The sequence below is a fragment of the Lutra lutra genome, chromosome 15 (assembly GCF_902655055.1).
Source record: "Lutra lutra chromosome 15, mLutLut1.2, whole genome shotgun sequence".
Lineage (NCBI taxonomy): Eukaryota > Metazoa > Chordata > Mammalia > Carnivora > Mustelidae > Lutra > Lutra lutra.
In genome coordinates this window covers 6,587,468-6,613,613 of record NC_062292.1, presented here as the reverse complement: position 1 = coordinate 6,613,613, position 26,146 = coordinate 6,587,468, and the positions used below count along the sequence as shown (strand labels likewise).

The 26,146-nt window shown below is 41.1% G+C and overlaps 1 protein-coding gene across 3 annotated transcripts in view; it reads left to right on the top strand.

The window, feature by feature from the left end:
* RGS7 (regulator of G protein signaling 7) overlaps positions 1 to 26,146 on the top strand; it is a 523,389-nt gene that overhangs the window by 478,159 nt on the left and 19,084 nt on the right. For all 3 annotated transcript variants that reach the window (XM_047705283.1, XM_047705281.1, XM_047705282.1), the window contains 6 exons: positions 7,950 to 8,024; positions 15,569 to 15,667; positions 16,845 to 16,906; positions 17,865 to 17,975; positions 19,616 to 19,741; positions 24,173 to 24,359. In XM_047705283.1, the coding sequence (XP_047561239.1) occupies positions 7,950 to 8,024; positions 15,569 to 15,667; positions 16,845 to 16,906; positions 17,865 to 17,975; positions 19,616 to 19,741; positions 24,173 to 24,359 (660 nt within the window). The remainder of the gene's footprint in view (positions 1 to 7,949; positions 8,025 to 15,568; positions 15,668 to 16,844; positions 16,907 to 17,864; positions 17,976 to 19,615; positions 19,742 to 24,172; positions 24,360 to 26,146) is intronic.

Here is a 26,146-nt window from a genome sequence, read left to right as displayed (position 1 = left end):
CCACATATCCAAAATTTAACCAGGAATAAACCTTTCAAGTTTTACCCAAAGAAGCTGTGAAAACACCTGCACTCTAACTCGGGTGCTTTGACTGGTTCATTTGCTAAAATGTTAGACACCATGTTTTTTCAGGAAGTATTTGTGTGGTTTCCTGACCCCTGTCAGAACCCAAGTAACAGATTAGAGGATGGTGGGGTGGTACTGGGGACAAGGACATTGAGATCAGCAAAACTGACTATGGACAGGCAGAAGGCAGAGGCATTAAAAAAAAAATGGCAGAAAATGAGAAAAAGTTCAAAATCCTTAAGAGTTAGGACCATCTGGCCTCAGAGGCATTGCTGTCTTAAGGATGGCACAGTGTCATTCTCAAAAATGACCTTGAATCAACAAGAAAAGATTGTATTACTTCAGCTATAATTGTGTAAGAATGTCAGGGTATGTGGGAATTATTTTAAAAGATCCTTTTTTCTAATGGTGAAAATAAAATTGATTTTTGGCACTGATAAATATGTAATCTGGGAAATAATTTTATGTGAACTTCTCTTTTCTGACCCCACTAGATAAATAAAATGCTTATCTTTTGCTACTTTTGGAAATCAAGTTTAATGCAACAGAGCGTGTCTTTGAAATTCATCTTCTTTATAGAGGTCTTGCTGAGCTGAGGTGTGTGGTACAGATAGCCTTTCTCTGTGTGTCTTGCCTGGAAAGGGAAGTAAGCCTCTTTTCCATTTGGGAATATATGACTTAAGAGCCTTACAAGCTATTGAATTCAAGGCCACTTCAAATGTCCACTGATTTTCATGAACTTGTTATTTTCTATGTGCCCCACTGTTATTTGTGTTAACAATTATTCTAAGCATTTTTAACTTACTGTGAGTTGCTTATATTATTAGGAATTTTATTTGATTCTCTAAACTGGTTACAGCATGCCATTAAATCACCAGTATTAACCACAGTAACATCTACAAAACTGCCTTCACCAGTTCAGTTAACTGATCCGTTTTCCTACCTTTTAGCTCTTAACTTTCATGCTAGGGCAATTTCCATTGCCATCAGAGAGCTAGTTTACGTTCATGCCTACATTCAACAAACACTTTAAGAGTTAAAGTCAAAAGTTTTAAGGCACTTGATAATATTATGTTTATGGACCAGGAATCCCAAAATTTTGTCACTACTCACCTTCCCATGAATGAGATCCCAGAAGGAGAGCAACATAATGCCAACTGAAATGCCACTTCATTGAAGGTTATGAAAGTGCCCTGAATGCCAACCCAGGGCTCCCCAGTGTATAGCAAGTTGGAGTGTTTGTTTTCAATCTCAGAGGGGTCTTTTTTATCCCCCAATTGAAAAATCTTTGCATGTCCTCAAATTGCAACCAGCATTTATAAAGAAAAAACAAACAAACAAAAAAACAGAAAATGAGGGAGATCAACCACTTGTGTGAATGGCAGGCCCAAGTGTAACAGAGAAGAAGGGTTCATGCACACCTGCCTCAGACCCTTGTCACTTCCTGAAGGAGCTCATATTTTACTCAACATCTACCCTGTGATTTTTTTTTTTTTAATTCTGAAGCAACTCTAGCTGGAAATATTTTAAGTATTTAAAGGCTGAACATGAAACATGAGTAATGCCAGTGATGACAAAGGAGCCATAGCAAACTTAGTTCGAGTCCTCTTGGTAGCCTGTTGAGAACTGTGACAGTCTGACTATACTTGGGCCTGTGTGGCAGCTACCAGTCTACAAAAAGTGACTATCATGGAAGGATGAACAGTTCCTAGATGTTAAGTGGAAGTGGTCTGATGTCAATCAGAAGAGATTAGTTGAGTCTGGTAGAATGCATGGGAGAAGAGTTTGGAGAAGCAGAGTAGAGGCTCTGAGGAGTGGGCTGACGCTCCACCAGGCTCTCCGTGACTGACCATCAGATATGAATTTTGCACATTCAGTGATAGGCTCTTATTGCCAGTGGTCATGCCAAAGGTCGAAGACACAAAAGGATGGGCCAGATTATTGCAGAATCACTAATGTTGAAATCTTCTGAGTCATGAGTCTTGACAGTGACTGCATAAAGAGCTCTATTCTAGTTGGAGAAATCAGTAAAAATACTCAAATTGTATGTAAATGCAATCCAGGAGCCATCCTTGATTTCTCTTTGTTTACAAATGTAATTTCTCTCCTCATCTTGATAAATGGCACCACGTCGTCCAGTTGCCAGTAACTGGGAGTCATCGTTGACTCTCCTTCCCTCCCTGTGCTCCTTGATCCAACCTATCAGCAAGTTTTATTGATTCTAGCCTCAAAATGTATCTTTCACCACTGTGGTACCATTGTTGTAATCAATAAACCTGCACAGACCCATCACTGTCTCCTGGAGGCCACAGTTTACACTAGGGTTCACTTTTGGTGTTGAACATTCTATGGCTTTAAGCAAATGTATAATGACATGTATCCACCATTATAGTATCATGAGGAGTGGTTTCACTGCCCTAAAAATTTTCTGTGCTCTGCCTGAATCATCAATCCCTCTCTCTCACCCCTGGAAACCACTGACCTTTTTATTGTCTCCATAGTTTTGTCTTTGCCAGAATGTTATAGTTGGAATCCGACAGTGTAGCCTTTTCAGACTGGCTTCTTTCACTTCATAATATGCATTTAAGATCCCTCCATGTCTTTTCATGGTTTAATTGCTTCTTTTTAGCTACAAACACTATTCTGTGTGTTCCATACCACACTTCGTTTATCCTTTCACCTACTGCCTGATGTCAAGTTTTGGCAATTTTGAATAAAGCTGCAATGAAGATCCATGTGCAGGTTTTTGTGAGGACATACTTTCTGAGCTCTTCTGGATAAATACCAGGGAGCACAATTGTTGGATCAGATGGAAAAGGAGGTTTAGTTTTGTAAGAAACTGCCAAATAGCTTCCAGAATGGCTGGTTTTGTGCTGGTCTCAGCCTGTCAATAACCAGTGCTATGGTCAGATCAACCCATGGTCTTATCATTCCTGCAAGTCCCTTGGACAACAGCTATCAGGAAACTTAAAAGAAATAAAGGTTTACCACTTATAGAACCTGTTAATTACATAGCACGTCTGGGGCCGCCTAATGAGGTTGAGGGGAGAGGGGAGAGAGGAGGACACGGGCCTGGGGTACTGCTTTTACTAGGGTCGAGGTGGGGACCCAAGGCTTCATAGGCTCACTCTTTACTGGTGAATTTAAAACATAAGAGCAGGGATTTAAAGCAGTGGAAGAGGAAGAGCAAAAATAAAACAAAAACAAGTAGCCAAGATGATCAGTTGTTGAGATCAACCAAGCTCTCTAAAACAAAGGAACCATAGGTGAGAGGCAGCCCACCTCTTTATCCAGTGGTGTGGCTGAAGAGGCATTTCTTTGAGATAGCAGTCTTTGAAATGGGTGCCTCTTTCAACAGGTTGGTTGCTAGTTCACCAAAGACTCAATCAGGCATTTACATTACAAAAAAAAAAAAAATTTTTCAGGGTCCCCACTACAAGGCTATACCAGTTTGCATTCCCACCAGCAAGGAATGAGAGTTCCAGCCAACTGCATCGGATGTTGTCAGGACAAGATCCTGGCTCTTGTAGTAAGTGTGTAGTGGTATTTAAACTTTGCTTTAGTTTGCAATTCTCTAATGACACAGGATGTGTACCATCTTTTCATACACTCGTTTGCCATGTGTGTATCTTCTTCAGTGAGGTGTCTGTTCAGACCTTTTGCCCATTTTTTAATTGGGTTGCTCATTTTCTCATTGTTGAGTTTTTAGAGTTCTTTGTATATTTGTATGCTTGTCTTCATCGGACGCACCCTTTGCAAATGTTTCCCAGTCTGGCTTATCGTTCATGGAACAGAAGTTTTTCATTTTAGTGAAGTCCAGCTTACCACTGATTTCTCACATGGACCCTGCTTTTGCTGTCGAATATAAAAAATGACCACCAAACTCGGGGCCCCTAGATTTTCACCTATGCTTATCTTCTAGGGAGAGTTATAGGTTAGCATATGTAGGTCTGTGATCTGTCTGGAGTTAATTTTTGTTAGTTTTTATTTAAAAATATAAATCATATCAAGTCACTTCCATTATGACCTCTACTTCTCTGTAAGCTTACCTTACCGTTACCGTGGTAGACTTACCTTTAGCTCATTACCCTGAGCTGCAGTTTCTACCTGACCACTGTCCACAGCTCCAGGTCACCGTGGTGTAGTTCTCTCCCCTCTGCTGCCAGAGCCTTCATTCTCTCGGTGGACTCCCAGAATTTGTTCACAGCCTACACCGAAGCGGGACTATATAATCCAGAACCTTGTCCCACAAATAAGACTGAGTAGTAATCAAACAAATAAATATTATAGAGGAGAGTGAATGGAAGGAATTCCAGAGTAGTTACCTTAAACAACCTCCTTCACATACAGCATTTAGTAAGCCTTGCGGACCCAAGAACCGAAATAAAAGCTTTAATTCGATGTTTAAAAAAAAAAATCCTGAGGTAGAACACTCTAGAACCTGTAATCACTTTAGGTAAGAGTGAGGAATCATTCTCACTGTGGTATAATACATGACAAATTGAACTTTTAAAACTTGTTCTGTGTTACAAAATGGCAAATCTTCCCCAGTAACTGAATCACATTTGAGCCAATAATTATTCAAAATATTTCAACATTCAATATTCAAAAACCTTACTTTTTCCCAGAATTGTATCTTTTTTCCTAATTTCCAGGAATATGGATCTCTCTTATTTTTTTTTTAAAGATTTTATTTATTTATTTGACAGAGATCACAAGTAGGCAGAGAGGCAGGCAGAGAGAGAGAGGAGGAGGGAGGTTCCCTGCTGAGCAGAGAGCCCGATGTGGGGCTCGATCCCAGGACACTGGGACCATGACCTGAGCCGAAGGCAGAGGCTTTAACCCACTGAGCCACCCAGGCGCCCCTGGATCTCTCTTATTATCAGTTCTGTTTACCACCTCATTCTTAAATCTCCATTCATTTGTCATCGAGGACATGGTTTTGCCCAATTTCACTTCAGGTACTGGGACTAAATTAAGGAAAGTGGTTTTCCATGATTGTCTCTTCACGCTGCTCTTCACTGAAGAGTCCTTAAGTCTCCCTTGTTATCCTGAGAACAGTGGTGCCTTCTGCCACAACTAATAATGGCATTTTGCCATGACAGGAACTGAGAGGTACTCAGATTCTTTTAAGTAAAATCAGTGATGAAACCAAAATTTCAGCTCTGCTTTGCAACTCATTAAGACACTGACATGAACACTATGGCAGTAATATTTCTCAATAATGTGAACCTTTTGCTACTTCAGGATTGGATTCCAAGGCATTAAATCCTACTTTTTAATAAGTAATGTTGCAGTACTGTCACAGCATAGCTGAATTCTGTTGAATAAATATACCTTTGGATCGCTCAAAATAAGTTATGATTCTTTTCCAGGCCAGTGTAAATATTACTTCATTATTATTCCTTAAATTGAATGATACTGTGAACTTCGTATTATACCTGGCCCGCAGTACATATTTGAACATTCTTTATTGAGTGCTTACTCGGTAGTGATTATGTTATTCATATCTTACTGGGAAGCTGTGTTTAGTAGTGCAGAGAACCAACTTAGGCATCACATTTTGCGTGGATCTGGTGCCAGCTCGTGGTCAAGTTATATATGCCTTAAAAGGATGACTGCCTTTATAAAATAACCAAAGACCACATGCTCTTATAGGGATCAAATTTGCTCAAATACTAAAAATACATATATTTATCTGCCATGTTGGTGAGAACCCAGAGGATGGCCATAATAAGAGATGTATAAAATGTTCTGTTGCGTAATGCCCATACCAACTTCTCTCCAGTCCTGTGCTCCCACACGGTGCTCATTCACGTTTTAGTATCCTCATTATATTAGAAGATTATACATCCGTCCTTGTATTTCACCATTTATCACAAAGTCTGACAATTAGATGCAGAAATGACTATTTTTCAATAAATAATAAATGGTCTCTTCTTCTCCAGCTCATGGTAGGACGTGCCTTCCCTTTCCTCTATATCACATCCTCATTATCCGCCCCCCTTAACATAAAGAAGATCTCTGTGGTCTGTCTTGGCACACTCGGCTCTTGATGAATCGGTAAGAGCTTAAAGAATTCCAGTGCTTCACCTTCCTAGTGGATTGAGGCTTACAGATGGAAGGTTGCACAGAAATAGAATCTAAAAGGAAATGAAGACACTTTAGTATTGCTTTAATATTTTCAAAACATTACTTTGCTACATCTAGATCAATGATTGTGAATCCTGGCTGCATATCAGAATCACTGGGGGTCTTTTGAAAAATACTCAGGCCATAACCAGCCATAGAAAAATCAAATTGGAATATCAGATCGTCATCAGTCTGATGCTGGGGTATCTAAAGTGAGAGGCTCCGTGTCAGTAAATACAGTCCACCCATGCGGATGCTCTTCCTCCCATACAGCCAAGCAGACCATGGTGCTAAACCAGCTATTTCCATCTAGATATGCAACCAAATTTGTCATTTATTTAAGATTTTAGAGCAGAGTGTATGTGTGTGTGTGTGTGTGTGTGTGTGTGTGTGTGTGTGTGTGTGTGTGTATTTCTGTTTGTGGTATATATAGTTCATATGCAACATACATAAGGAGAAAAATCAAGAGAAAAGGCTTTCCTTGCCTGCTTCCTCATCCTGTACACTATTATAGTGGAGTTTTGTCCCAGTGGCTGTGCTGTCAGGACAATGTGACTTAAGAAAATGCCCCATGTCCTCATTATAACAGAGTCAGTCCCCTTGCCTGCCAGTGAGTGTAGAGGACAGCTTATTTCTGGAATCACACCAGCGCTGCCTTTTTACCCCTCCCCATCCCACAACATCCCAAGGATGGAGAAATCTTTTTCCACATTCACAGTTCCTCTGGAGTCACTTTCAAGTGTATCTGACGTTTTCATGATCTTGCCGTCTGTGGGGGAAATAGAGAAACTGAGCAGAGCTGTACAACATAATACCTTTGACTAGTACCAGAGATCCCTATATCCGGTACCAGGACTTGAAAGCTGGCAAAATACAGTCTCTATATAACCACTTCCTTCCGGTCACTTCTAGAGACTAAGTGATATCTGAGGACCTTTCTAGATAGAAGGTCTCCTATATTCTTGACACTCCTTTCTTCTTTTTCCTGATTTATCGTCTCTCTCCCCTCCCTCTCCCTCCTCCCTGCTGTTTCTCCTCCCCTTCTCACCCCTACCTAACCTTGCTCTCTTCCTCCTTCCCCCTCCTCCTCCAAATACAAAGGAAGCTTTACTGCTCTCTCTTTCTGTGCAACAGAACAATAAATCTGGAAAAATGATCCTCTTGAGGTCGTCAGAGAACCAGTAGCAGGCTGCCCACACTCCCATTCTATTATTATTAATTATTATTAATACTGTTGTTAATTATTAACTGTTAACTAATTATAATATTGTTATTAACTATTATTATTAATATTAATCTATATTACTAATATGTCTAGTACCTTGATTTCACGAATCGTTGTAAAAAAAAAAAAATTCATTCTGGGATTTGAGCTGGGTCAACAGATGGTAGTTTCCCAACTTGGGAAGCAAACAGCCTTTCATTAACAGTGTCACCTCACATAGAGGGGGCATCTGAGCAGGGCTGTGTGTGGGTACCAGCTGGGCTATCATCCACGTAATCTTTAGATACCTTTGCTCTGAGTCTGTTGGCTTAGCAACTACTAATGTCAACACCCACTGTCACGGGCGAAGCCCATGCATTTCTTTTCCCTGTTTTTCTGGATGTTTGTGCAAGGAGTGAGAGTATAATAAATTTTTTTACTGGGTCTGCTGAAAGACTTACCAGGGATATGGACAGCAAGTCATTAATCATGGATCAAAAACCTCACTCTCAAAGATTCCTTTGTCTCTCTGTTTTTCCATTTCCAGCCTGGATGTGTAAATACCACTGAAGTGGACATCAAGAAGTCATCCAGAATGAGAAACCCACACAAAACACGGAAGGTAATACTTATGTCTGCTGTGCTGATCTTGGTGTGGGTTGTACTGTTTGGAGGACATCAGTCATGAAAACCTTTTGCCCACTTCATGGAGTATCTCTAGCATCTTCCTTGCTTTTCCTTGTTCCTTGGCTAGAAGAAAATCTGGGAACTCAAGCCCTGGTCTTTTGCCCGTCCCATCATGGTTCTCCAGCACATGCAGGTCGCTGTGATGAGGGCAAAGATGCTGAGGGCACATCTCCTCTCCGTTGGAGGGAAAGGACCATCAGCAGAGAAAGGCTTCTCTTTCAGAGCCCAGAGGATGAGGAAACGCAGACGGAGATTATCTGAGAAAAAGTGATATGGATGAGAGAAGGGTATTTTTAGAGAAAATTATGAGCAGAGAAGGGCCATGATAAAGACATATAACTATAGGGTTTGTATGAGGATCCCCTTTTAACACTGGAATTTTGTAACACAACCATAATTATTGAATGTCCATTTGGTGTGTGTTATGTGAGAGGACACATAACAAACAAACAAAAAGCTATCCTAAATTCAGTGGTATTTTAAATACTCTCTTGAAAATACATAGCAGTAGTAACTCCATATTTTTTAAAGTAACACATACACAGAGAAAGCATTTTTATTCATTCCATGAAAAATAAGAATTTCTGGGCTGAGGACGCATAGCAGAGTTGGTACCACTGGATTAAAGCATTCCACAAAGCTCAAGACCTTCCTTTTTGTGGCTTTTTCCTTATATAGCGTCAGGGTTTTCCAGTAGGCACTAAACATTTTTTTTTTGTGGTCTTATTTCTTGTTGTCTTTTTCCTTGCATCCCTAGAAATATAAACATCAGGTTCAGAGGCCCCCATATGATCCAAGTAACTTTGCTTTCTTTTAAGTCCGTTTACCTTGATGTCAGGATAAAGAAGCCACAGGAAAAGTGCCACCAAACCCACTCAGGTGCGGCGCTCCAAAGCTTTTCCCCTAGGAGCTCTCCGAGAGAAAGAGGCAAAGCCAGACCAAACCAGGTGTGCCGGCCCTGCTCTCCTGTGACTGGCCGCACGCAGTTCCTTCCATCCTCGATGCACAGCATGGCCTCAGCGCACTGGGGACTGGTTTTGTGCTGAGGAACAGCATTCAGAGCTGTAACCATCTCTCCAAAAAGCACCTTCAGCCCCCCAAACTGCTTCCGAATTTTGAAGAATTACTTCTCATAATACCTTACTTTGTGTCAAGCTTTCCCAACAGACACCAAGTAAGATGGGCTCTGACTCGGAAGAGAAAGCATATGGATGACAGATAGGACTTAAAGATAATCAAGCCGTCATTTCCACTGTGTTCCTAATGGTACATGGTACGGATGTCTTACCAGGGCTACACACGGCATCGTGCTTTTTGAGAACTTGAAAAGCTTTAATTGGCAATGGTGGGCTCACACCCATCAGCCCTCACTTAATGATGGGAAACCATCAGGCCTAGCAAGGTGGAATTCTGCTGAGATGGAATCGCTGGGCTCTGTCTCAGTTGTGGTCTGACTTCCTGTTAATCAATAATGGTAGAACTGCAGGCCCAGAAAAAAACAAAAATCCTGAAGAATGCTACAGCAAGTAGCGTGCATTCCCTTGTCTTCAACAATTGGAGGATGCTGATTTTTTTTTTTTTTTTTTTTTTTTACTTTTGGATATATATATAGTTTCTCAGAGTCAGAAGTGTTGAATTTGCTAGAATCTTCTCAAATCATGTTATTTTACATAGAAGGTCATGGGACTCTAAGCCCCATACTGGCTTGTCTTGTAGAATTAGGACCATTGCTCCGTTAACTCCTACTTGCTTAATAACTGGAATGACCCATCCCATCAGATGTGACAAGGCTCTACGTTATGCCAAGTGTGTACTGGTTCTCAGATACTCGATGGTAAGGGGAACAGGCATGACCGTGCTCCCACAGCTCATGGTCTCATGGGAGTGGGCACACTGAACAAGCAGGCAAATGTCTCTACACCTGTAACCCTATCATTGTGTTAAGTGGCATCTGTTAGTCTGCTCAAGTGACCAGAACGAAATGCCACAACCTTGGTGGCTTACATAACGGGAATTTATTCACTCACAGTTCTGGAGACTAGAAGTCCCGGATCAAGTTGGGTTTTTGGTGAGAGCTCTCTTCCTGGCTGTGGACAGCTGCCTTCTTGCAGCCTGTGTCCTCACATGGCAGAGACAGCTCTGGTGTCTGTCCCTCTTGTAAGGACACCAGCTCCATAGGATTAGGGTCCTACCCGATGACCTCCTTTAACCTTGACTACCTCCTTATAGACTCCATCTCCATATATAGTCACAGTGGAGATTAGGATTCCAACAATGAGTTTCAGGGGGATGCAACTCAGCCCGTAACATGTTATCAAGGGAATTTGAATGATTTGGGATTCTAAGTCACCACACCATTTTATTACCAAAAAGTACATGGCAGACAAAAAAACTGTCCCACCATCCCCTGAAGTCTCCACAGCTCTGTTCTTGTGCAGTGGGCAGTTCTGTGGGATTGCAAGCCTTAGACAGAAATGGCAGAGGCCAGCCTGTCTCCTTGAAAACCGTCTTTGCCCTCCACAGCGAATCAGACTGTCCTTTGCTCATTCTCCTAGTGGTGTGACCACTCTCTGTCTTAAACTTCTGATAAGGAGAGGGAACTCCTGGATTGTCTTTCATTTTTGCCAGCTGTGCTCGCCTTAACAAGAGAGCCGCGGTTCATTTCTTTGGCAGTCAGCCGTAATATTTCTCGTGATTATATATCATCCCAAGAATAAGGGACCCGGGAACTCCCTAAGGCAATAATCCATCATATGTACCTAAAGAAAACCAGGGATTGGAATGCTGTATTTAATTGTTGAATTTCAAATATGTTTATCAAATGTGAAGAGAAGGCTTAGAAGTACATCTGATTTGAGATATTTTTAAGTATTTAGGATCTGTCAGTTTTTTAAATCTGTCTTTACTAAAATACAAGAAGTAGGCGGAATGTATTTCCTTACGTCTCTATGAAGGAATGATAATGTAGCATCGCCAGAAAGAAATCAGCCTAATCTAGGCAAAATGTTAAGGGCCGCTGTGTGCCGGATTTCCTTCAGTCTCTTTCTAAAACTTTAATTATAATAGGTGAGGCAGGCGGTGTGTCAGTCGGGGTTCCCTAGAGGGGGCAGGAGGGAAAGACAGAGACAGAGAGAGGGAGAGAGAGAGAGATTTATTTGAAGAAATTGTCTCATGCAGTTGTAGAGGTTTGCCAAGCCCAAACCTGAAGAGGTCGGCCAGGCTAGGGTCCCAGGGAAGCACTGCCGTCCGCTGACAAAATTCCCTCTGGCCTGGAGGGAGTCTTTGTGTTGTGTCCAGGCTTTCACCTGACTGAATGAGGCCCGCCCACTTTATGGAGGGTCATTGGCTGTATTCAGAGTCTGCCGATTTACATTTTAATCTCATTCAAAAACATCCTCAAAGAAATATCCCAGATAACGTTTGAGGCAATATCTGAGCACTGCGGCCCAGCCAGCTTGACACATAACATTGACTGTCACAGGATGGACCCTTCTATAGGACAATAGCGAGAGGGGCCCTAGGACAACACAAAACCTGAGGAAAATGAGAAAAGCAATTGTATGTACATGACTAACCCCACACGCTGGATTGCTTCCTATAACTTCAGGACCCATATTTCAAAACAAAAGTAAGCTGTTTCTTGCCTCATGACTTTTCTTTTTTCTGTCACTTTCATTTAGACATTAAGACACTTCATATTTTAGGTAATAGCTAATGGGCACATTCTGGAGGAACAGGTAGGAAATTTATGACTAAATGTCTGGTTTTTCTGCTTTTAATGCAGTGGCTATTTATACACAAAACTGTTTATACATAAAAAATTGGCATTTCCTCACTTGTATATGCATAATGTGGAAGTTTAATTTTAACAGAAGAAATGACTTGTGCCTTAGAGTAACACAGAAGAGTTTCAAGTAAGAAGTACAAATAGCAGGCAACATTCTGCTCAAAACAGCAAAACTCAGGGAATATTCTAAACCCTTGGGAGGTGGCAGGACAGTTAGCCCCGGAAGTCACAGACCCAGGGACTCCTCAGGGTTCTCTCCCTCTCCTGGGCCTCCTTCTCTCTGTGCACTGGCTTCCTCCACATAGCAGCAGATGTGGTCACAATCTGTTCTCTGGTCGAGCTGAGCAATCCAGAAGGAAGAGAAAAATATCCCCTCCCTCCACCACCAGTTGGAAAGGTCCCAGAGATTTCTCTCCAAAAAGATAGGCTTAAAAGCTTCCTGAGTACTCTTTACTTTCTGGTTTAAAGTACCCCACCCCACCCCACCCCACCCCGCCCGCCAAAGATAAAAGTAGGAGAGCGTTTTCTTAGACTTCCTCTAAGATGTGAAGGGAAATGACATATGAACAGGTTTTGAAGAAAGTCACATCTGTTTCACTTTATGAATAACTTACCCAGTTCATGTGGATGGTACCCTATGTGAGAAAAACGGGGTCAGGCACCCTGAACTTAAATAAACGGACATACTCATTGCATCAAAGCATCTTGATTGTTAATTAGCTTTGCTAACCGCTCAAAATGGATCCTAATTGGTTAATTTTATTTTCCCCATTGAGAGAATGGCATGTCCCTTCCCCTCCCATCCTACCTGTTGCTGACTCTACTCTGCCCACTCTAGGTCAATGTTTTAATATATTTCCTTTTTCTAAAAAAAGAAATCAAAACCTTTTACATTTCAGTGATCCTCAGAACTTGTCTGCCAAGATAGGATCGATTTCCTTCCCTCCTCTGTCCGTAAAATAAGCCATGTACATAAAACTTCATTATTCATGGCCATTTTCACTGTGGCCAGGAATCAAAGTTAAAAGCTATCACTGGTCCCCAGAAAATGAAAGGCACCGTGACTGATGAAAGAGAGAACTCCTGATGTTTACCTGCCTGAAACAGAAAATGCCAGAGTAACCTCAGAGCCCTTAGCAAGGCTGCTGGAGGGCTGCTTTCAACACCGTCTCCCAGGGATTCGGTTCTTACATTGAACTCCCTGAGCCAATACGCGAGGCATGCATACCGAAACCATCAGAGAAATGTGGAGACAGAAGATAGCTTCTAGATCAGTTTACGTCCATGACACCACAAAGTGCAGTATTTTTCTGGCAGTCTTTTTAATTATTTTTAATCTTAACCAAATATTTACTTTTAAAACAGTCTGCGCTCTTACCTTATGAGCATTTTTTACTTGAGTGTAGATTCTTATTAAGAACTTTAAGTAATTAAACGAAGATAAACAAGAATGCAGCATTCAAGCCTTAGAGTCTTTTTGTTTTCTTTCTCAAAAATTAATGTAATACCACTGAAAATGTCCACATTGTCTACGATTATTGAATAATTGGTGTTCTTTCACTTGCCTAATTAAAAAAAAAATCAACCTCAACAGTTACTCCAGAGTTCAAAGTTCAGATATGACTATCAGTAGTTCACATAGGCCTTTTCTGTTTCTTTGGTGGAAATTAAGTCTCCTGTACTTCAAGCCCTCTGCTCCTATTATTATCTTCTTTTATAACTCTTACCACAGTTTTAGTAGTGTGTTTGTTTGGGTGATTATTTGTGTAACATGTTTCCCTCCACTAAGTTGTGAGTTCCAATGAAGGAGAAAACATATCTGTCTTTGTTTACTTCTATATTCCTAATGCTCAGCATTATATCCAATACATACTAGGTGTTCAATAGAGGTCGAATGAATAAATGAAAGAAAAAAAATTGAAGCCATTCAGCTCAGTCCTATGAATAATTAATTCACAGCGTATGTGCTGCTCGTTGGGCTGAAATTGTTGCCCAGTGATAGAACCTGAGTTCTCAGAGGTTCTCAGAGGCTAGGTCAAGAGAGGGCAGATTGAAAGACTTACCAAAGGTAGTCTACAATGGTGGATTCAGGTAAGGTAAAGCGAAGCCAACATCTACTGAAGAAAGCCTAAGAGCCAAGTAATGGGGAGCTCCAAGAGGGAAATCAAGTCCATCCAGAGGGTCCAGGTAGAAAGCTAACAGGTGAATGTTAAGAAAAGATAGAGTCTGAGTGAAAACGGGTCCAGAACAAAACACATGTGAACTTAGAGATACTGGTGAGGTTGGTGAGCCTGAAAACCCGCCTGGTTGAACACGTGGATCTACCCTCTTCTGATTTCAAGAGTTTCTTCCAAACCTATCTGGTACCTTTAATTTTGTGGCCTCATGAAATTTTATTATGGCCTTATCTTTCATCCTCCTGTCCCAAGAAACAGTGCCCCGTAGCTCATATTAATAGTAATTCTTTGATATTAAAGAAAAAGTTATTTGGCTTCTCCCTTGAGTTGACATGTGACATTGAAGATTTTTTTTTTTTTTTTGGTCTCTTTAAGTCTCTGGATCTTTATTAGTACTTACTAAGAATAGGTCTTTTTTTTTTAAGATTTTATTTATTAGAGAGAGGGAGAGAGAGAGAATGATCAGGGGGAGGGGCAGAGGGAGAAGCAGACTCCCCACTGAGCAGGGAGCCTGACCCAGGGCTCTGGGATCATGACCTGAGCCAAAGGCAGATGCTTACCCACCTGAGCCACCCAGGCACCCCCATACTAGGTCTTTCTCAAAAAAGAATATTCCTAAGCAGTAGGTTTGACCTTTTGACAAGATGCAAAAGAAGCCCTGGGGCATCAAGAATTCCAAAGTGAAGGGGCGCCTGGGTGGCTCAGTGGGTTAAAGCCTCTGCCTTCAGCTCGGGTCATGATCTCAGGGTCCTGGAATCGAGCCCCGCATCGGGCTCTCTGCTCAGCGGGGAGCCTGCTTCCTCCTCTTTCTGCCTGCCTCTCTGCCTACTTGTGATCTCTGTCTGTCAAATAAATAAATAAAATCTTAAAAAAAAAAAAAAAAGAAAAGAAGAATTCCAAAGTGAAAACTTTGGGATCACTGATGTTTGCAAAAGGCACCCAGTGGCACCGAATGGCAAGGCCAGAGTGGAGAGGTTGACAACCCCATGCTGAGCTGGGAAAGTTGGAGCGCTCTGGGGTGTCTCTGATCACGCCCGCAGGGACTAACTCAGCAATGGAATGGTTAACCTAGTCTCTCTCCTCAGTATTCCGTTCTCTAAAACTCAACTTATTTTCATTTTCTTTTGGCTTATTAAATTTTTATTCTATATCCACCCCTATTTTATTCTGAAATCAATACTTACTAAATGTTATATAGTGTCGTTGTTCCCCCGACTTCATACTCAGTCCACCCCCAGATCTTATTATCAGCCTTACCACATTCTTTCCATATGATCAATTATTCTGTCAGAGTTAATAATCTAACCACATATTTTTTCAAAGAGCTGTGCTCCTACTTTATATTCATATGATATTTATGATAGCTGTGCCTTTGAATTTTAATAAGCTTCATCAAATATGCAGCAAAGCTGTGACTTACCTTGTTGAATATATGACACAAAAATTACCTTTTAGAAAGTCTGCGACTATAAATCGTACTTTATCCTCACGTATTTCTTTTTTACTTTAATACAGTCTGTCTATGGTTTACAAAATGACATCAGAAGTCACAGCCCTACCCACACCCCCACACCAGAAACTAAACCTCCAACAGAAGATGAGCTACAGCAACAGGTGGGTCAACCTATAAAACGCCCTGCAGTGAAGATGGCATGGTCAGTGTCAATGGCAGGGGTTTGTAAGAGGTTATCTGTATGGTTGATTGCTTCACAGAGAAGGTTTGCAGTTAAAAGGTAGTGAAATCACTTAACTTGAAGATACGTAGTTGCCTGGAAATGTATCAACATATGGAGATGCTTTCCAAATCTCTTCACTCTTTAATTCCCTGAATCCTGTGTCCTCTAACCAGTTTTTTAAAAGGACATGCAGTGATCTTCAGTTGTCTCTGTTTCAAGAGTTATTTTGTGCTCTGGAACTCTTCTGGAAGGATGAGAAGGCAAGAACCTGGTGATGCTGAGTCACGTGTTCTATGTATCCGGTCATGTACAATGATCTTTACCGAGTGTTTTTTCTTGTTCTTCCGGTACTGCTCTCCATAAGCCTCTCAAAGTTCTCCCTCATTGACACTGGTGTACAGTTAGGATATACATCATGTCTTGTTTCACTGATTGATCAATAGTTTTGGTTCCAAGTAATATTTCAAAGCAAACACCAGTGTCTCATATCAAATAATAGTGAAATCTCTTTCACTTGGTCATGGGGCTTTTTCCCCCTTTTGATTCTTTGCCCCTAACATTTTACTGTGATACGGTTTATCAATAGTGTAATAATACTTTTTCTAGTATATTTATAATCGCCACAAATGTAGTAATTTAGAGAGTTTCAAAGTTTCCCGTATGTGATTAGGTCCACGTGTTTGTCCTGAAATGCAGATAAAATTATTCCCAAAACACACATCATCGATGATTTCTTGGTCTAGTACGAGGAAGTAGGATTTACTTTGAAATTGTAGTACAAATAACAAATGTGTTTATTTTCTGAATTAAACATGGGGGGATGATTCTGATTTGGTTATTCAATATGAATAAATGTTTACAATCTCTAGAACGTTTTTCAAATAAATTTACATTTTGTTAAAGCATGCAGAAAGTTCAGATTCATTGCTGTTCTAAAGTGATGCTGGCTATGTTTTTATTCAAACACTTTAATTTTCAGAGCTGTCTCATTTGATTTTTCAGATTTTGAAATTTACTTAGAATAAATACTTAGAATTGCCCAGTCTATCAGAATTTAGAGTTGAAAATTATGAGAATGTCACTACTTATTTAACTACTTCCTTAACTCTTTTCAGATTAAATATTGGCAAATACAGTTAGATAGACATCGGTTAAAAATGTCAAAAGTTGCTGATAGGTGAGTATTTCAAAATGCCCCTATAAATAAAAAAATTTCATGTGACAGATGAGCTAAAAATGGAATCCTGTAGGAAATGTTATTTTGTTTTTCCGTTTTGCACATAGAAAATTTCCAAAGCCCTCTTCTGTCATAGTTTAAATGACAGAATGATCATTACAATCTTCAATCTGTAGCGATCCAATCCTGCGTAGCCAGAATCAGATACAGAAGATAATTCCAAGGAGTTGAATTTTTCACTCCGGCTGAGAGAAATGAAGCTTTCAATTTATCAAATTACTTTTTGGCAACTTAGAACCTCTCTGTAAATTCATCTTAACGTTCACACTTTTCAATGACTGCATGACTTCAGAATTTGAATTAAACACAGATTTTCGGTATTTTCCTTTTCTTCATTTAAATTTGTTATTAATGGCACACGTGTTCTTTACTTTGGAGCATTGCCAAATCCTACCTCTCCAACATCCTTCCTCTCCTCTCCATCTTTTTCTTATTTCTTTTCTTAAATACAGATTTAAAAAAAAAAAAAAAAAGTTAGTGATTTCCCCTTTACCTAACTCCTATAAATACTTTTGACGACAATTGCCTTTTAACCCATTCTCCAAGTTGGCTAAAATCAGTTCAGCTGTGGGTGGAGTGGCTGACCAAAGGTTGGAACTGGCTCTTAGCACAGCTTTTCACATGTCGACACCTTCCATTTTGCTTCATTTGAATGGAGGGATGTTGCCTCACTTGGATCAGGCACGGGTAGACGTGGACCCTTAGCCACGTTTGCCTTCCAAGATGCACCATAAGCTGATGCATGTAAGTTACTGCAACGTAAAAATTGCTGTTAGATTTTACTCTATAAACAAGTAATTCCTCAGCCAGACCTTCCTATATTGTGTTCCGTATTTGGGGCTGGGTATAACCTCAGCCAGAAAAACTAAAGAAGATGAAAATGTTTTTTTCTCTCTAGTCTGTTAAGTTACACAGAACAGTACTTAGAATATGACCCATTTCTTGTACCACCTGACCCTTCGAACCCATGGCTGTCTGATGATACTACTTTCTGGGAACTCGAAGCAAGGTATGTGACATTTTCTCCTCTCTTAAAAGATTTCACAGTTATTTCAGGGTTTGGTTGAAATAGGAAGAATTCTGTAGCTGATAATTTAAGTTCAGTTTTACTCTGTGTCTCTATTTGCCCATGATATAAAGTTCTCGTTCAAGGTAATAGTTTTTGAACCTTAGATACTTGCATTTGTGTCCAGATTTGTGTTTCCGGAGGACGGGCACAAAGTGAGAGGGACAGGAGTTTCAGAATAGACTAGTCAGAGTTGAGATCTTTGGTTCTTGAAATTTAGTGCATTGTTTTTAGCTTCTCTGAAAATCCACAGGGCCACAAAGGCCCCATATTCAAGCAGAATGAATGCTGAATCCAGACTCAGTTAAGCCCGTACAAGTATGCCCTTATACACTTTTTTTTTTTTTTAAAGATTTTATTTATTTATTTGACAGAGAGAGATCACAAGTAGACGGAGAGGCAGGCAGAGAGAGAGAGAAAGGGAAGCAGGCTTCTCGCCGAGCAGAGAGCCCGATGTGGGACTCGATCCCAGGACCCTGAGATCATGACCTGAGCCGAAGGCAGCGGCTTAACCCACTGAGCCACCCAGGCGCCCCCTTATACACTTTTAAAACAAAACACCACAAACACTCTAAGAGAATCTGACAAGAGACTGACTTCTTAAGCAAACCAAAGCACGATCTAAGACTTCCTGATTTCTTTCCTGAGAGCGGAAGACTCGAGTCACTGATCTTGAGAGAGTCATGAGAACAGTGTCCCTCACGTTACAGAGTGAGGATTTTGTACTTAGTTGTATTGTACTAAACTGTATTTATGGACCTTTTCTTTCTTTTATCTCCATTCAGTGTTCTTAAATGTTTGACAAGTGCAGACTCTTCATGCATAAATTCTAGACTTTAAAGATGAGGGATCTGGGGTCCAGAATGTTGTAGGACTCAGCTAGGATTAGGTCACACGTTTCATCAACAGCAGACTCATTACCAGAATTGAGGCCTCTTGGTTCCCAATGCATTTTCCCCCAGTCCAGCCTACCACCTCGAGACTTTTTTTTTTTTTTTAAGATTTTATTTATTTATTTGACAGACAGAGATCACAAGTAGGCAGAGAAAGAGAGGAGGAAGCAGGCTCCCTACTGAGCAGAGAGCCCGATGCGGCGCTTGATCCCAGGACCCCAGGATCATGACCTGAGCAGAAGGCAGAGGTTTTAACCCACTGAGCCACCCAGGCGCCCCTCGAGACTGCTTTATATAGTGGCTAAGAAATGAGCTTTGAGGTCAGAATGTGTAGAATATTGCCCCTTCTTACCTGTCAGACACTGGCAAGTTATAACTCTCTTTGTACCTTGATTTCTTCATCTACATAGTGAGAGCATAACAGTGCTTGTCTCAGAAAGTTGCAGGAAAAAATCTAAGAGAGAATCTCTTAGCACCCAATGCTTAGTAACATAAGACACCACTGTTAATCCCTAACATATACCTCAACATGACTTCATGCAAAACCATCAGTCACAGATTTTTTTTTTGTCCTGAAAGATATGTTAAAGATGGGAACTTCCTCGGGGTATATATGATTCTGAGGGGAAATGTGATCACAAAATACAGAATTGGCAATGAATACATTTGGCTCTGTTTTACCTCCTACAGCAAAGAACCAAGCCAGCAGAGGGTAAAGCGATGGGGTTTTGGCATGGACGAAGCATTGAAAGACCCCGTTGGGAGAGAACAGTTCCTTAAATTTCTAGAGTCAGAATTCAGCTCAGAAAATTTAAGGTAAGACACATTGTTTGTATCTTATTCTCTGTCAGAGAGAAATATGTCTGGTTCTTTTGCACAAAATAGACCAGTTAGTCTCTTACCAACGTGTTGATTATATGAACCCACGGAATTGTTGCCTCCTGATGGAGGGAAAATGCTAACAACGGCGGAAGCCTGTCCAGCGTTATCAGTCCCTTACAAGGTTTATTTTTACACTACCTCTTGATCTTTTAAGTATATAGCTTGATGCATTTGAAATGGAGTTTGTAAAGAAGTGTAATCCTTGGACTAATGTTTGACAAAACGAGGAATGGACGATAACATTTATGCAGCTAAATCATCCTTATTCATCGGTATTGATCTTCTTTGCATATTGCTTCCTAAGTAAGGTCTAGGAAAAGAGATCCGGGTGCCTATTAAATTAAAAATAACTTGGAACAAAACTATGGGCCAGTCCATCCACTTTGCATGTTTAAATTCAGCCTCAGGGTGGTTGGTATCCACACCACACTGAGCTTTAGTAGAAAAGGGGTGTGCGTCCCACCCATCTGCTGTGAACATCATCCTTACATATTTTTTTGAAATTTTTCTAACTTGAGAGGCACCTGGAAATTGAATTTTTCAATGAGACACTGCTGTGGATTTTAGTGGCCCTGCTTACAATCATTGAAGTGAGTGACAACTTTCCACTACATAAAAATGTTTGTCCGTGAACTCTTTCATTCATTATTCTTTTGAAACATGATATCCTAATTGACCTTCCCTGGACTTAGGCAGTCCTGTGAAATTCATTTACAGAAAGGTCCCAGCATTCATTTATTTTCATTGGAACACTACGGCCCCAGGCATTGTCACATTCTTTTCAGATGATTGAACGGATCCCAATACCAAACCATTCAGAAATAATGGAGAACTGTGACAGATGGTCTGTGGTTTAAGCAAGATGACCACAGTCAGAACCTAGAGGAATGTGGTTATATATGCGTGCCTGTCATGAGTCGCTGGGATGCAGTTTCCGATTCTTTCAAGTTTATGGGAACCCTTTCTGACGGGGTTTTTACGAGATCTACAGTTGCTAAGGATTCTTTTTTACACTGAGGCCACGTCGTCAATTATTCAGTGTAAGAATGCATTAAAAAAGAGAGCAGAGAAAGAATATCTTTTTAGCCTTTCAGAAGATGGGGAGGTGGAATTTCCTCTAATTCTCTAAGTTTTTAAATAAGGCTGACATCCTTGGGGTCACAGTGAGGAAATAAACAAGGAATGAGCCTCACCAGGATCACCAAGCAAATAAAAATGGTCCTAGTGGTGGATACAGAGAAGAAAAGAGATCACAACACAAGCTGGTGGTTATTTAGATCGGAGAAGCATAGAGGGATAGTCAACCCAGAGCTGGAGGTCAGCAAAGGCATCCCAGGGAAAATGGCTTTAGGCTGTGACCTGGATGTCTAGAGATAACCAGCCCCAAATTCCCCCCTCCCCACCCACTGAAAGGAAGAGGGAAGAAGTTTGGGCAAAGGAACGAGTATGTGCAAACTCTGTTTCAAGGATGATTGACTGACTGCTGATTCTGCGTTCAAGCCTTGACCACGTCTTATCTCAGTAATCCTACGCCATGCTAGTTTTCCCGCTAAGTCATTTCATATAGGAAATACGACATATTTTCCATGCGCGTCATACTCTAATCATACCCCCTACCGCTGTAAGTGTGCCATATTTTGTGTTTGCTATTTCTGATCATCACACATCTAATCATCACAACAAAAATGAAGTGTAAACATTCTTGCCCCATTTCCAGATAAGCAACATATGTCAGGGGGAAGCTAATCGGCTTGTCCGAGTCAGATGGGCTAATAATTGGCATCCTCGGCTTTCTGTAAACCAGTACAGGCTACGTTCCATTGCTCCCCGAGTCTGAGCCCCATTTCTTCCACATAGGCATCTGGTGTGACAGATTAAGAGAAACAGAACAGTTCGGTTCACTGGCAGGGCTAATTGAGCCTAAAGTCTCAGTGCATCCTATCGGGCAGCTGCCTGTAAGCACCTGCTGTTTACACAGTGTAGACACTCAGATGAGCACTTTCTCCAAGTACTAAGACAGAAAAAAAAGTCAAGAAATACTGCTTATAGATGCCTACTTCTTCCTCAGATACCACCTCTGCTGCCCATTGGTGTGATTTTGCTCATTCCTTTTTCAGGCAGAGCACGCAGCATAGCATAAGTACTAAGTAAACAGTAATGTGAGTTTTGTTGTGGGGTGTCTAAAAATCTGTCAGGCACTCGAAAGTGCCTTTTACATAATTTGTCTTATTTAATCTCATGGAACCCTAATGAGATAAACATTATCATCCCATTTTACTGATGAAGAACTCAAGACTCTAAGACATTAAGACACTTACTTCCTCAGATTCCAGTTAGCGTGTATTGGGGGGTGGGAGCTTACCAGAGCTTTTCCATTCTGCTACCTTATTATCGCACCTGCAGGGAGGCTGAGGATAAGGCAAGGAAGGTCTTCGGGAGACGTCTGAGGGAGTGGTGATGAGCATGTGGTCTGCCGTGAATTACCCAAGGGGCAGACCCCAGCCCTGAAACTCATCTCAGTTATGATGCTCATAGTGGGCAGCCTTCAACAACGGACTTAATCTCCATATCCTCCATCGCCTTTTCTTGAGAATGGGGAAACCAGCAGCACAGACCCTGGAGTTGTAGGGACTACATGAGTTAGTAGAGCTGAACCACTTAGAACAGTGCCTGCACTTACATATTTAGAGTAGATGTTGTAATTAATATCTCCTCAACCCTGTATTAATTGTTCTGTCCTTTCTTAGGACTCCCTTCTCCAGACCAGTGCTTGCCCAGCAGAAGGTTCTTTGCTCTACACTCCCACACTATCATTTGCTCTGTCCCTTGAGAGCCCTTCCTGGGCTTCCTCATATTAGGCTGCCATTTAAATAGTGTATCTTTTTCTCTAGTGGTTCTGTTCTTTGAGGACAGAAAGATTCTTTGGCTCAAGGTGCTCAAGGCATGCTGGAATGAACCTGAATGAGCACTGATGACCTCACTTATGCTCCCTCAGATGGCACATGGCATTCCTATTAAATTTCACAGTGTCCAAATCTCCTGTTTTTGGAGGAAATGAATGGTCTTGAGCCTTCCCTTCTGAAAGCAGTGATGGTAATTTCCTGTGTAAGGCACTGTCTAAATCTGTTACATACATGTGGCAAATAACAGTAAATCCACCGTTACATACATGTACAGGAGAATGATCTCAAGAAACTGGAAACTCACTAGATTGGGTAATATTTGCTATTCTAACTCTAGTTCAACTGTTCTATTGCTTATTTCTGACTTTTCATTAGTGCCCAAGTTAAAACTTAATGATATGAAAGTTCTGCTGGTCATATACCTCTTAAGACTCTATAGCTTGTCGCGACCTCCGTCTTTGTGGCCATCTGCCCATTTCATACATGACTACATCTGCCATCAGAGCGACAATGGTCCGTATTGAGGATAACATAGACCTAGTAGTCCCTTTTTCATGTAACAAATTATAATGATACACGTATTCATCTTTTCCACATTATTTCTACTTCCAACCAAAACATGTAACACAGAGCAAAATTTAAAGAAGTGAAACCCATTAATACAATGTGGCCCTTTATTATTAGGCTTTGCTGTTTGCTCTTATCAATCAAAATATGCTCTGGTGTTCTTTCCGTAGAGTATGTACATCCTGTGCAGCAGTAGATAAAACGTATTTATATATTTGGAAGAAAGTCAGTATATATTTGTTTTATCAGAGCTTCTGAATTGCCGTAAGGCCTCTGCAAATTTAAAACTTTCAAACAGTGACATGTGAAAGCCGGTTGCTTCTGCCATTCCATAACGCTCTGAATTAAATAGCCCAAAATCAGTTGCTCGCCCCGATTTCTCCATCTAGGGCCTTTTCTGATCTCGTGTCCAGTCCTCTCTTAATTCCAGTAAAGCTTCACTGTAATTCCCTTGCCAGGTAGAGCAGAAAATCCTCTCCATACTAACCCTCATTGCTCAAATGGACAAAAGATTCAAGGACGACAGCATAATCCCCTCCTTTAGCCCCCAAGCAGATGCTGTGTCCCTCGCTCTAATTCCCTGCCACCTCCTCTCCCTTTCCGATAAACGGTTCTTTGGCGGCTGTTTTGCTCTGCTAAAAATTAAAGTGGAAAGCATCAGCGCTCTGGGAGATCTGCTTTCAACCAAAAACACTTGAGAGAGATTGTTTTCCGTGTTTCCTTCGGAAAACTTCGTTACGTTTGACTGCGACTCATGGAAAGCAGGGGCGCCTCCCGGAAGCCCGCGGAAGGACGGCGCGTTCCTGCGCACGGCCGCGCGTGCTCTGACCGGGGCGACGAGGGCCTGCAGCTTGTGCGGCGTCACAGGGAATGTCTGGTGTCTCGTTTTGCACAGATTCTGGCTGGCAGTGGAGGACCTGAAGAAAAGGCCTATTCGAGAAGTCCCTTCCCGAGTGCAGGAAATATGGCAAGAATTTCTGGCTCCCGGAGCCCCCAGCGCCATTAACCTGGATTCGAAGAGCTACGACAAAACCACACAGAATGTGAAGGAGCCCGGGCGGTACACGTTCGAGGACGCTCAGGTCGGTACGCGCGCGGGCCTCACCGCGAGTCACGAACGTGCTTCTGGGACGTCGGCACCGCAGTGACTTCGGCTTCATTTGCGTTTAAGCGGCAGCTAGGTCAGCGCTGTCAATTTCGGTAACTGTGCGGGAGATGACCCCAGTGGACTTAAAACAGACACATTAAAATAGTTTCTAGAACCCGGGGATGTCTTACCAATTTGAACGTTTTTACATGAAAACTTCTTGAAGGGGAATGGTTGAACGATTTGAACACTTTCACTTCATTTTCCACTTTGTCACCCAGTATGTGAGAAAACACTTTTCTCAGGATGGCCCCACCTCAGGAGAACATATTTGAAATCTTCAGGTGCCTTCCAATGTGGAGATTCTAAGATTCTGACACTCCTAAGTTATTCATTATTATGGCTAGTCAGAACCAAACTAAAGCAGCTTAAATTAACGTCACACGCACGCCATTTTTGTCTTTGATTATGCAATGAAATAATAGATTGAGGCATGGATGAATTTTCCAAGTTTACTTTTTAATCTGTGACCAAAAAAAGGAAATTTTATATTAAGATACTCATTTCCTAAGACAAGTTTATATTAAGATACTAATTTTCTTAGTGGTTTTTTTTTTTTTTCAAACTGGACATAAGCGCCTCTTTGGACACAATCTGAATTTCCACTTTCTCTAAAAAAAATTATGCTCAAGAGAAAAATGAACTTGAAATGAGAGGATATTATTTTCCTAATGATGTGCTGAAATTGGCATTTAAGTCGGAACACATATACTTCTTAATTTTAAGACTCTTCCAGAGAAGAAGAATAGTTCTAGAAAGCGTCTTATTTTTCAGATAACCACATTACAGAAATAAAATACAGAAGATGAAGAGTAAGACACATATACATATAAGCCCTTCCTTACTTGCATTCTCAGTGGAAAGTACATTTCTCCTGGCTTTGGTTTAAAGAAACGAACCATCATATAGAAAAACGACCACAGGCTGAAACAGCTAACCAGATACCCACTCTGTCTGGCTCTGCCATGGCCTTCTAGGTGGAAATAATTACAGAGACACGAGAGAGCAGGATGGAAATTCTAGCCGTGTTGCTTGCTTCTCGCTGATTTATCTTTCTTTCGGTTCAAGACAAAATTTCAAGCATTTTTCTAGAGCCAACCATGTGTAAAATGTTTGGAAAGACCTTCCTACAGTCTACAGAGGAATATTTGTTATCTGTGGCATTAAAAATATTCTTAATAGGTCTCCAATAAATTAAAAAAGCATAACTTTCTATAGAAAATATAGAAGCCCACCTGACACTGGGCTTCTTTTTCGGTTCAGTTCAGATATTTAACCCCAGTTTTTGCTGGGTTTTTAACCTCATCTTCAAAAATGCTCAGTAATAGAGATTCCTGGCATTATTTAAGAAAAGATGTGCTTTTTGGTGAGGATTAAATTAGCTAATATAGGCGAGCACCTGAAGTGTGCCTGGCATATATTCGAGTAGATCTGAGCACTTACTATCCAAACCCCTTCTTTGCCAGAGACCATCCCGTTAATCCTTACAACACCCTTATTTACAGATTAGAAAACGAAGACTCAGAAAGATGAATAAACTGGCCTGCATTTCTATGTTTGGAACTGGCAGGTCTTCAACACAGTAAGATCTGAATCCCACAATGCTGGACTCCAAAGTCTGACATCCCCCCACTTTTCTAACCACCAATTCTGACAGGGTCCCTAATGTGCCAGCCTCATGGAGAGGAGCCTTGAGCTAGATACTGAGTGAGAGTAACTCCA